Here is a 13,149-nt window from a genome sequence, read left to right as displayed (position 1 = left end):
GACATCACCAGCACGCGGGAAAAGTGTAAGAGCGATTTACAATTCAATTGGGGTTTTCCGACGACTTGCGAAGAAAGAAATAATAAGCGCTAGTGGATCTAGAAAGGATGGAAAATGCTGAGCGTAAGTATTTTCCAAATTCCGCTTTTCCGTTATTTATTTATTTTTATTTTTAAAAGATCCCAGAAATCCGCTTCGGGACTCTTGTCGGATCGGCGGAGTAGAGACATTGGCGGTTGGCGGCGGCGCGGTTCACGCCGCCAACTTCTTCTTCACTGACAAAGGCGGGCTCTTTAACTCGGCACAAGACAACGCATAGTATAGCACGCAGAATAAGCGCCTGTGCTGATGCGTCGCTGACGCAGTGTTACCGTGACAGTCCGTTCCGACACATCGTCAGACGATTCCGCCGCCGGAACCAACACACAACAAGTTATTCGCATTTTTTTTCTTCCAGTTGATTTTCTCTCTCGATTAATCCACTCGACTCAGTTACACAAGAGTTTTTCGAACAGTGTTGCGCACTTAGATCTAATTCAATCCATTGGAGGTTATGGTGTTAAGATGGGGACCAGCAGCCATTCCACGAACGTAAGTCTATAACCAATTGCATAATATCCGTTTGATCTAAGCTCGTTTGAATGCCGACAGAATAATGAAAAGGACAAAACACTATTGTGTTGGCTAGACGCTCGGTGCCAAATATGTCGATGACGCTTGTCTTTATTTATTTGCCAGCGCACCGAAATTCCTTTCGTATAGTTCATGGCCAGCACTAAAAAAAAGGGGGACAATCTTTCTTTGTTTGGATGGATCTCATTGTTTATTCGGGCCGGCAGCTTTGATTACCCAGAAATATACTATATACCATAGTATATTCGGAAATCAGTAAAAGTCTCCCCATTTTGGTGATATACGATATGTACGAGCCTATACACTGCAAATAAAATAAGCTGCGACTGCGAGAGATAAAGATAAAGCACTCAAATGAAAAGCAACTTCATATTCGTATTTATGTTATTTGTAGGGGAGGGAGGGTCATTGCGTTCGCCATCAATCTCGACTGCGTTCAGCGGTGCACGTCGAATGTGCTTGGGTGTGCAACCGACGAATGTAGGTCGCAATGTCAATAACTGCATCAAGTAACTAAAAAGGAAGAATTCCAGCCTCTGTTATTCTAAGCGAAATGATCGGGTAGTCGGATAAAAACGCGTTCGCCTGCAATGGAATCGTCACGGAATGGAAATGTCAAACGAGCAAAGCGCTACACAAATACAAGTGCGCAGTAAATACACATGACAAGTACTCTCAAGTGGGGGGGGGGGGGCGACACAATCAAACGGGAAACCCCCCCAAAAAAGAATGAAAGGAGTCAAAGTCAATAGCCCTTTAAAAAAAATGAAATTCTTAAATTCAACTTTACGCAGGCAGTTGCAATATGGGCAGTGTCAAAGCCAGCTGAATCTAAAGAAGCAATGACGTCGTCCGGAAAAGAGGCTTATTTATAACCTACAGCATACATATTAGAAGAAGAAGAAAAAAAAACATATGTACAAAATAAAAAGCGCTGCCATCAATACGAGACGACATGCGCCAATAGCTTTTGTACTCTGCACGGGACGTTGACGTAACCAGGCCCTTCGGATTCAGCACCTCTGGATTTTGGACGCAACCCGCTCTAGAATTGTATTTTAGGCATAGCTGCTGCTGCTGTTTGACGTCTGATCTTTTTAAATATTTCAGTTGTACGGCGGTCGTATACAGTTAGGATGCTATTCTCTGCACGTTTATTATAATTTCACGACTGAGCTGGAGGTCCGACGTCCGTCAAATAAGCTACCGAAGTGCCGGTGTGCTACTACACTCTGTCTCGGTCGTCTTTAAATAAGTTTTTACATTCAGCGCGGAGCACAGACATTCACCATATCTCTTTTTTAACAGCTAGCTCGTTTTTGTTTTCTCTCCTATATTGACAGCCGGGAGGAGAGTTCCTTCCGTCTGTTGTGGGCACGTGTCCTGCAGTAAATTCAACAATAGTCTAGAGCGACCGCCACAACTTGTGAATTCCTATCTCGAGCAAAAAAAAGCGGCCTGTCGAACGGAGACGCCGGCCATACATGTAGCTGGATGTAGTTATTGTGTGTCAAAAGAATTTTTTTAAAAACAATAACCAACGTACTAGCGAGAAAATAAAAAAAATAGATTCGGCGGGAGCCAAAATGGAAAACAAAAGAACAAAGAAAAATTTGAAATTTAATAAACGTTTGTAGTTGTTTTTCGTGGAAATAGCGGACGGAGATAAGTGAGAGGCTCTGGCCGCGCCCTTGCAATTCAATTGTCTTTTATACAACAATCGGACACTTGCAAATGTTTCCACCGCATTACTTGTGTTGACAGTAAGACTTTCAGGGGAGGCTGGGGAAATAAAAAAAGACGAGTTACTTTTAAATTCAGTGTTATGATGAAACATTTCGGTGGAAATAATTTAAGCTATTGGAAACTTGACAAAGAAAAACAGCATTCGTTGGAATTCAAATAATAATAGCACGCAAGGCACGCTCAAACGGCACGACAATAGTTCGTGAATTTTTTTTTTTTTGTTTGTTTTCTTTGCAGATAACAGCAGACCAGCCTGAATTCTTCTCTATCGAGGACGTCGTCCATTCTGACGGGCAATGGGCCAACACTAGCGACGCCTTCAATTGGAGCCAAACGGGGACTACTGAGGATGACTTTTATCGTCACTCGTCCATCGTCACAACCGTGTACTGTCTGGCATGTAAGAAACTTAAAACAGAAAAAAAAAAATCTTTTGCAAAGGGGCGCAAATTGGGGGGGGGGGCATATTTTTTCATGGACGGGAGAGATGTGCGTCACCGTTTAGGCGCGTATAATTAAATAATGTGACACATTCTGAAAACAAGATTTGGATTATCTGAACATGACAGACTCGTCGGTATTCCTACTGGGTCTCGTCGGCAACTGTCTGGTCGTCGCCGTCGTCTTCAGAGCTCCTCGGATGCGGACAGTCACCAACTACTTTATCGTAATAATTATCTCCTTTTCGAAACTTTGTTATTAGAAATGCCAATCAAATTGCGAGACATTTTTTCCTTGTCAAAATGAACATTCAATAGCAGATCTCAGTCTCATCTCAGTCTCATATAATAATAGAACCCAACGACGCATACACCCCTTCAACCACCCATTCTATCCTGTCTTAGATAACATGTTAAACAAAAGATGTGATATATATAGGACTCATACTAGAAGTAATCCTTTGCTGATTAATTTCCCCAGGTGAATTTGGCTATCGCTGACATCCTCGTCGTTCTGTTTTGTCTGCCGGCTACTCTGCTCTCCAATATCTTTGTCCGTAAGTGTTTTGTCCGGTTCTTTTACATCGTGATATTCCTCGTACCCCCCCTCTCTCTTCTTCTTATTGATTTATAAGCGAAGACAATAGTAGTGCAGAAAGTACTACGCGGCCTGTTGTGATGAGAGGCCTGACTAGACCGTACGCCTGTAGGACGGCCAAAGACAAAAGAGAGGGAAAATAGATCAACCCCAGGAGATGGGCTAATGAAAAGAGGCGAGTGGCTTTAGAAATCCAGTAAGTCTTTTAGGATAAACACGCCTAGATTGAACTTTCCGAAAAGTACTGTACGTCCAGCATGATGATTATCTGATACGAGAATTTTATAATAATAAGATGAAGTGCTCTGCAAAATGGACTGCAGTCAAAAGTTTCAGGTGAAATTCGGGGGACTGGATATTTGTTATTAGATTGCCGTTTCTTCGATTTCTCTGCCCAGCATCTCCGCAGCTAACGCTTTGTCAAGTTTGACACTTTCAAGTACAGAGGATATGAGCTCCGATTGTGAACACCATTTATTTTTTCCCACTCAAGCCGATTCCCCGATCGTCCAGCAGCCCTGGAGTGGCCATAATACCGGCTGACATTGACAAATTACGAAATATAAAGAGAACTAGTAACGTGTAGTACAGTATTACACGGAAAGTGAATGTGAAAATCGATCTGTGCAGAACTCTGTGAGCCCCGAAAATTCCCTTTCAAACCCAATACGATTCTATATATGAAACCAAAGGAGAATACAATGCGCCCAAGTATTTGGCGGATTTTTTTCGTGCTGTTTGGCGCAGAATACCAAACTATCGGGCGGGACAAAGCGCCGGGCGTGATGTGACATCAAAGCTCCCACTCTTCGAACATTCGCCAGAGACAAAAGGAAAGATAAAAAACAAAACAAAAGGGCAAAAGAAAGAATAACAAAGTGAAAGGAAGGTGATTGAAAACGAGAATCTAGTTCCCCCGTTCGGTGTAATTCACCTTTTTCGCCAGTGGATTTCTGTAGTTCTCTGTTGCATTGTTTCCCCGAGTGCATCTCTCTCTCTCTATTCGTCGATCCTCAACGACTGTGTGAATTTCTGTTTTTTTTATTTATTGATTTCAATATTTCTAGTTTCCTTATTCCCTGCCAATTCGGATGGTCGGATTTCAGATATTTCCACAACTTGTTTCCTCGCTCTTCATTCGGTTGGACTGTAATTTGTTTTGCCTATTCCCTGTCGCGTGCGAACATATGTGAATATCTCGGGCCTGGCCGTTGCCATATTATCACGCCTGATTGATAATTGTGTTGGTTTTCTCTCTTTATAATCAACGGGGGAAAAAAAAGAAAAAATGATAATAATCCCAGATGCTTCGGGTATTATTACATCAGGCTATTTTGTGTGGAACAGATGCGGCACAGCTGATGGATGGATTCTACTTTTTCCATAGGTCCATATTAAAAAAGCCTAAAAATAATAAGGACGATGCCGTTACTTCCAAATCCCGGACGAAAAAAAAATGGAAATAGAATATATCAAACGGCGAGACGTCGTGTATGGTAGACTAATTCTGAAATTGATGGGAATGCCGCAGGGATCAAGGATTTCTTTTCTCGGCAGTCGAGTGGTAAAAGAATCGCGAAAAAACAATGACGCTGGGAATAAGTTGGTCGGTAATGACGGAGTTTATAGAGTTGAGTGCGGGCGGAGATGGCAAACGTGAAATGAATCTTGGAGAGGCCCTCCTCCACTCCAGCCAGCTCCTTGTTCCCACCCGCTATCGATTTCTCGCGCAAAAGTATCCTCTAACTCTGCTGTCAACAGTCTGCTGTCCGATTTATCAATATTTTCCTTCCCTCCCGCTTATAGACATCTCCGATTTGTATTTCCCTCCGACGGAACTAAACAAACAAGTACAGAAGGAAAAGAAAGTTGGCTACTTTGCAATAGATCTTGGTGGGAGAGTGTGGCACTGATGCTGCGCTGTCATCGAATCCCCCCGACGAATATCCAAGATTATGTATTATTAGACTCGGCTCTATTTTCTCCCTTCTGCACTGATATTGTTGCGTGTCGAAGAAATCCCTAAACAACATCAACAATGCCGCAGCTACTGCCGCATTTAACAAGCAATCCACCACTCAAGTGCACCAAATCCATGGACCCCACTTTTTTTTCCCATTCCGCTATGAGACCTAAAAATCTGAAATAATTCAGGCATATCCAGTTTTTTACTCCGGATTCACCTGTTGTTGCAGAATTTAAATATTCTCTGTCGTTCAGGAGATATTTAATGTTAAAGTTTGGGTTTTTTCAAATTTTAACAATTTTGGGGGGTCTTTGGTATCGCTTTATGGGTAAATGCTAACCTTTAAAAAAAAACAAATTCCCACAAAAGTTTGCTCGTTCATCCCTCAATACGAATCCAAAAGGAATTTACATTCTAGATTAGATTGGCCGAGTTATTCCCAATCTAGTAAAGTGTAATTTTTACAAGTTTCCCACCCAGCCCAGTCGCCATTTTTTATCACTCTCCCTCGCGTTCCTGGTGGATGACAGCCGAAGCTAGGCTTTCCTGGCCTTCACTTTAGACCGGGGGACATACTGTAGGCCCTTTCATATAGTCTAGTGGCCGGCAATATGAAGCCCGAGGTGCAGAGAACTCGTATGCTTCGGCTGTCATCCACCAGGAACGCGAGGGAGAGTGATAAAAAATGGCGACTAGGCTGGGTGGGAAACTTGTAAAAATTACACTTTACTAGATTGGGAATAACTCGGCCAATCTAATCTAAAATGTAACTTCCTTTTGGATTCGTATTGAGGGATGGACGAGCAAACTTTTGGGAGAATTTGTTTTTTTTTAAAGGTTAGCATTTACCCATAAAGCGATACCAAAGACCCCCCAGAATTGTTAAAATTTGAAAAAACCCAAACTTTAACATTAAATATCTCCCGAACGGCAGAGAATATTTAAATTCTGCAACATCAGGTGAATCCGGAGTAAAAAACTGGATATGCCTGAATTATTTCAGATTTTTAAGTCCCATAGCGGAATGGGAAAAAAAAGTGGGGTCCATGGATTTGGTGCACTTGAGTGGTGGATTGCTTGTTAAAATGAATTCCCCCGAAATTTCTGTTTTTCTTTGAAACTTGAAGAAAGAAAGAAAAAGAAAAAGGAATATTTTTTTCCGACGAACGCCCACTTTGGATATCATTCCCTGCGGTGAAACCACAGGGTAAAGGCCAGAGACATTGCCTAACGCATTTCTCTTTCTGCCAGTTTATATACTGCTCGCATTTTCTCCCGGGATGGTCCGACAATTTGGGGATCCTTCACGACGTAAACTGCAAAAGGATCCACTATTACTGGGAAAAAAGGCTGTCGGCTATTGCGTCCTAAATCCGTGAATATGCACTGAAACTGAATATTCTATGAAATTTACGTACGGGGATCAAGTAAAAGCGCATGGGAGGAAAAAATAAATAAACAAATTAGTTTCGCACGAGAAATTCGTTTTCTCAACGAAAGGACTTTTCTTTGACATTGATAAACATCTTAAAAAGATGTCTCCAATTACACATTCGCCTGTTTGACCACAAACACGACAACAAAAACAATTACTTTCGGGGCCAAGACACGTTGCGAGGCGGCAATATGATGCAACTAGGATCACCTCAACCAAGGACATGGCACATTTTCTTTCCGCAGAATTTCGTTTTGCAGACTGAGCCAAAAAAGAGATCAAGGCAGAGACTACTGGCCAAATACGGTTAAAAGGGCGATGAAATCTTTGATAGATAGTTCTTGGTTATATGATACCAGCCCAGGGACTTGCTTGGCCATCCAATCACAGCAAATCCAATTTAACAATATTGTAATCAAAAGGACGAATCCAGGCCAGTTTCCCTCACGTAATGCGGCCGGACCGCCGGATGAAAAGCTTTTTGGATTTACTAGGCAACTAGAAATAGACATTCGCGACGAGATTATTAGGCTGTACCGGATTTACTTAGCAAATCCGAAAGGGAGACAGGGGGGGGGGGATTGCGGAGTATGTGGACAGTCTAATTATATTGTACGCTGCGCAGTAGTAAAGCGGAAAAAAGAACAGTTACGGAACAACTGCCGGACATACCGCCCCCCTTTCGGGAGGGTCAGTTTGTTGTTATATCGGGCTTGTTATGTCGTGTATACTGTTACATGTTCAGGAGGAGACGGTTGCAATCTATCCTGAAACTAACCAAGAAAGAAATCAGCGAAAAGAAACCCACCAAAATCCACGCATGACGTTCATTAAAATACGAGAACCCCAACCACCGGTCGATTTCTGTCGACTACGAATAAAAAAATACCCTACAGATAATAGTGCCTTATAATGTAAATTGAATCAGGGATAAGATGGGAGGATTACAGATAATTGGAATTATTGATGGCAGTTGAGTATAAATGAAAAATGGGCACTCACTTTTGAGGCGATGGGAGGCTCCCTATTAATGTATGGGAGGATGACTCCGTTATCACAGCTGCACTCCTCCACACATTAGTGACTGTTGGAACTACATGAATGGCTTGATGCCCAGGCCGTCACTCAGGCATGGCACGCCAGCAACCCCAAGTGACTTTGTTGTTTGTTTTTCTTCGCTTGGGCTGCCGACACTTTCAATCATTCACACTGTAACACTTTCAGCCGATTGTTGGTTGGGCGATCCCATCACTGGATCGACTCATCTTTCATTGACGTATCGACTGATGTCTAAAGATAACTGACGACTGGCAAAAGTTTCGCCCCCGAATCAGACAAATGCATCGCAATAATGTAGTGATCCTAAAAAATTCATTAGTAAACTCGCTAATAGCCTTAAGCCTCCTTCCGCACCCTTCGCCCTTCTACTAAATTCTACTCTAAATTAAAATCCTGTTGTGAAACTTTTAACTATTAATTATTTTTGAAATTAAAATTTTTAGCTTGGATTCTCGGCGAGACGATGTGCAAATTGGTAAGTCAAATATTGTCGCCGTTATTTGAGCTTTATCTATTTCCGGTTCGAATGACCTTTCATTATAATGAGGGGGGGCTGTGCCATATTAACGATGGGAGCGAATGCAATTAAAATCGTAACGATTTCACGGGAACTCTCACGAAAATAGAGAACAAAACAAATTCACTAAATTGGTTTTGCCAGCAAAGCAAAGCTATCTTTGGTTACTTTGAAAAGTTGCCTGAATTTTAATTTGCAATTGCATTCTTTTTACAGGTGGCCTACGTCCAGGGAGTTTCGGTTGTTGCCTCAATAGATTCCCTCGTCGCTGTGTCGTTGGACAGGTAAATTTCATTCTGATTCCCACGACAAAAATATCCTACTGGGGAATATATTACTGGTGGAGTCGATTCCCAAGCGTATTTTATCGACTTGGCTCTTATTAACAAGCGCCCAAAAAATAATTCCCTTAGTCCTCCTATATTCCCCCAGTGAATAGTATTATTATATGGCTGAACAAATACGTCATCATTTGATTTTTTGTAAAGGAACATCCAAGGACTGCTGGGTTCAAATGCTGGAACGAGGGAAAAAATACCTCCGATTTCTTTTGTTGTTTCAGTTCCAATTAGCAATTCCCACTCTTCAGACCCGTTAAGGCTCGTCGTACCAACCCAAGTTTGAACCCGAAATAGCGAACATAGATTTGACTTCAAAATAACAAGGCTATGGAGGAAGGCGAACGGTTCCGTGCGGAAACGAATCGAAAAAAAAAAAAAAAAGTTGGAGGGTAAAATTCATAATAATTAATTATTGACTAGGATGCATGAAAGGTTCTTGATCTCACGTTAATAACTTTTCCAAGAAATTCAACCCGAATAAAAAAGTTGCGCCAGAGAAATGTTGCGTTTTTTTAAACTTGATCTGGGATGGATTACTGTCGCAGACTGGCCGCTGACACAACAACATGAAACGAAACAACAACAGTCGCCCAAAAGGCAGGATCAACCTCGATCGTGCAATTTCTTGCCGTACTACAGTAGTCTCAAAACGTGTGTCTACCGAATCATCATCAAAGTGGATTCACGACGCCATCCAATCAAGACATCGATTGCGACTATTGAGCTATATCGACGAGAAGGAGAGGCGGGGGGAAGGCCGCCGCCGTGAATTTTCTCCTTTGTCGAATATTTTGTTACGACGCTCACGGCCCGTATCGATCCCACTTCATCCATCCAGGGCGTCAGATCCCAGCCTTCTTCTCACTACCCCACCCCTTTAATTTGAACACTCTCGAGATTCGGCGTCGCAGTCTCTTGGCAGTCGCAGGCTGGTGTGGATAAAAGGGACGGATTTTCTCTTATTTTTGTTTTTTATTTTCTTTTTCCCGAAAAAGTTCAGTTAAGCTTTTTCGGTATTCAAAGGAACGAGCGTGCGACCTTCTAATTGGCAAAACTACTAGCGGTGATCTATACGCGTGTTCCAGCTGGCGGCGACGTGCTGATGGGGAGTTTCACGCCAAAAGAACATCCCAAAGTGCACCAAAAACTACAAGGTCTCAGAGAGACATATAGACAGGAAGAAATTTGATAGGCATGGCAGCCAACGCGAAATGATTCACTTTAGGCCCATAATAAAACGCTAATTTTCTTTTCACGACTCTCGGCGCGGTTCACCGCCAGCTAAAGTACTAAATTACTTGTTTGTAGATCTATAATCACATGAAAGCCTCTAGCACCTGATGTGTTGCGCCGCATCGACAAAATACGATGATCAAAAAAAACCTTATCAAACTTGTTTCCATCGTTACGAACCTGGGTCTCAATAATCGGCGATAGACAAAACAATAGCGGAAACCTTGTAACTAATATCACCCGGGTTTTTCCTCTGCGACACGAAAGGCTTCTTTGTTTTTTAGTAAGTGGCCAATGAAAGCTAATATTTTCTTCCGTCAATTCTCAACATAGTCCAAAAAACATTGCCAGGGAACAATCAGTAGTGCGGATAATAAACAAGCGATCATCGGTGTACGAACTCGACTAACGTATTCTTTTCTGTAATTGTTTTGGATGGGCGCACAGGGTCCTGGCCATCTGTTTCCCGATGCGATTTCAAATCACCGGACGCCGTGCCCGCCTCATCATCCTGCTTATTTGGATCGTCGCCTTGACAACGACCATTCCATGGCCACTTTACTTTCATCTGGTGAGCGCCTTTCCGGCCAGCCCAGAGATTCGTCTCTGTCTGGAAGAATGGCCCAGCGAGCGGGATAAGGACCTGTATTTCATTTTGGCCAACGTCGTCTTTTGCTACTTGCTGCCGCTCTTTCTCATCTTGCTCTGCTACGTCATGATATGGATCCGAGTCTGGAAGAGATCCATCCCCACCGAGAGCAAAGACGCTCACATCGACCGATTACAGCAAAGATCTAAGGTTATTTATTCAAAGCTTGTTTTTCTTCCTTCCTGTCGTGTCTTAAGATCTAGAATTCAAGCGGGCGTGAGGAGGAAAAAAAAAAACACACACACCCAGAGGTTTCTTTGATTATTCAATGCCTCTTTTCTTTTTAACGCACAAGTTTTCATACAAAAACCTTCGCTATAATTGAATTTCACGGCTGAAAAAGGCTAAACAAACTTCCGTTTTTCTCTTTTATTCTTCTTGGGCAAATCTGGAAAGGAAAAAATCGGCTGTTTATTCTTCCGGACCGATTCATCACTTTTCATGTTTCGTTGACGTTTCTGTGTTAATAAGAAAATTAAATAGTCAACACGGAAGATTGCGTAAGATTCAGAAATCTATAAATAAATCAAAATTGTAATTGAATTGCCAAGTTGCACTGATTGTTATTTCGTCCCCCGAACGTTGATTTTGTTGTTTGTTCATTCCTTAAAGATTGATAGACTTGAAACAGTTAACTTACTCTGCAAAGACTCGGCTTCAAGCGAACTGGGGACTCCTCTATAGGTTTGCGACATAGTTTCCTTAAGAATTTGCCCGGATTTCGACTCGGCTGAACTTGGCGTAGATTCACTTCGAGTCAATGAAGCTGAATGTTTTATGGAGTCCATCACGTCTTTTGACGCTTGAGACACGTCTGATTGAGGTGGAAAAATGCGAAATCAAAGTAAAAAACAAGAGACAACGTCGTGTTAAAGTGCCTACTAACGTTTGAAATCCTGTTGCTCCGGATCAGACTTCCGCTCTTGTAATGTCGACATGTTTTGACTGATGTCCTTGAATGGAAAACTGAGGAGCTATCAACACAAGTGGGTAAAGAAAGAAAGTGACTGCTGAAACGGCTGATGAAACCCTTTCTTTTCAAACGTCGTCAAGTCGTCAATCCATCAAATCAAAAACGTTGGCGTTTAGCGAACGAAAGCTCTTCTATTCGTACAATAGTCGTTTCTGATTTTTCAGGACAAATACCGCCACAATCGTCAAATTTTCATTGAACGAAATTTAAACCTAGTCAAGTTACTTTTTAAATTATTACAATGTATCCTGCATACATTTGATATCGCACGAAATCAAAATGATGCTTCAAAATAACTGGAATTCGTTTAACACGTTAAAGAGGGAGTGCCTTGTTGAAGTGAGAGTTTCAACAAGTGACAAGCACGTTGGAAAAGTACTTAACTGTAATAGACTGCAGCGAGAGAATCTGTGCTTGCGCAAGTTGATTTGAGTTCGACAATCCGGAAAATAGGAGCTATATTTAGAGTTTGCGATAGCTCAATAAGAAACGGCGCGTTGAATTATATTTTTTGTCGAAGCTGTTATTTACTCCGGTCTGTCCCGCGTCCAAAAAGGGTCACGCACCAGCGAATGACGTAGGCAAAGAGGCAATTCTCACTTTGGAATTGAATTTTTACGACAAATATCTTAGAGCGATCGAGGCAATCTTTCGGGATCTGTCGATTCCATTGTTGTACAGCTTTCCGCGCCGTCGAGTAGCGATGCAATAAGCTCGATCGATTCACTCGTCTGTGCATAACAGTTAGGCTGGTGGGATTTTTCCTTTGCTAGTATACTTTTCTTACTGTTAAATTACTATTTTTCTTTTTTTTTTTCTATCAACTAAACTTGCCATTTGATTTTCTTTTTCGCCAAATAGGTGAAGGTCGTCAAAATGCTGGTGGTGGTCGTAATTATATTTATGCTTTCGTGGCTGCCACTCTACGCCATTTTCATTCGAATCAAATTGGGAAACGAGCAGATGGAAACGTGGGAAGACTTTCTGCTGCCCTACGTCACGCCCGTCGCCCAGTGGCTGGGAGCCTCAAATTCCTGCATTAATCCGGTCCTGTATGCATATTTCAATCAGAAATACCGACGAGGGTTCACGGCAATCATACAAAGTGGATCCTGCTGCGGGACTATCCGAACGACGGCTGCCGATTACGAGCAGCGTTACATAACGACGACCGAAGTTCAAAAGGGCGCTTCTTTTGAACGATCCAGGAGGGATACAGCCAGGAGGTCGATTCCGACCACGTCTACACCCGTCGATACCAAGCCAACCATCAGAACTGGCAACAAGACCATCGTTCACGAGCCCCGAGACGATCATCAACCGCAATCGGGAATGCTCAACACGGGGTTAGTTAACACCAGCAAAGACAACATCGAGCTCAATGCCCCCCATCGCAAAGGGAAGTCGGATGATTTGTAAATAGGCAGCATGCATTAAACGGGGAGTGCGGAGATGTGAGCTCTAAATTATTCAAGTTTTAATTATGAACTCTGCTTCAGGACAACGGAACTAAAAAATTATTATTAATATAGATTGATAAATCCTTTATTGTCTATGTA

General features: G+C 42.3%; 1 protein-coding gene across 1 annotated transcript; it reads left to right on the top strand.

The window, feature by feature from the left end:
* Window positions 1-311: 311 nt before the first annotated feature.
* LOC124194420 (neuropeptide SIFamide receptor-like) lies at window positions 312-13,101 on the top strand. Its single transcript, XM_046588598.1, has 8 exons — window positions 312-591; window positions 2,617-2,779; window positions 2,949-3,046; window positions 3,301-3,376; window positions 8,321-8,352; window positions 8,611-8,678; window positions 10,416-10,767; window positions 12,452-13,101. Exons 1-8 carry the CDS (start codon window positions 565-567, stop codon window positions 13,007-13,009), a joined length of 1,374 nt encoding a protein of 457 aa, XP_046444554.1. The 5' UTR covers window positions 312-564; the 3' UTR covers window positions 13,010-13,101.
* The last annotated feature ends 48 nt before the right edge of the window (window positions 13,102-13,149 follow it).

The sequence above is a fragment of the Daphnia pulex genome, chromosome 5 (genome assembly GCF_021134715.1).
Source record: "Daphnia pulex isolate KAP4 chromosome 5, ASM2113471v1".
NCBI classification, from domain to species: domain Eukaryota; kingdom Metazoa; phylum Arthropoda; class Branchiopoda; order Diplostraca; family Daphniidae; genus Daphnia; species Daphnia pulex.
This window is presented reverse-complemented; position numbering and strand designations above follow the sequence as displayed.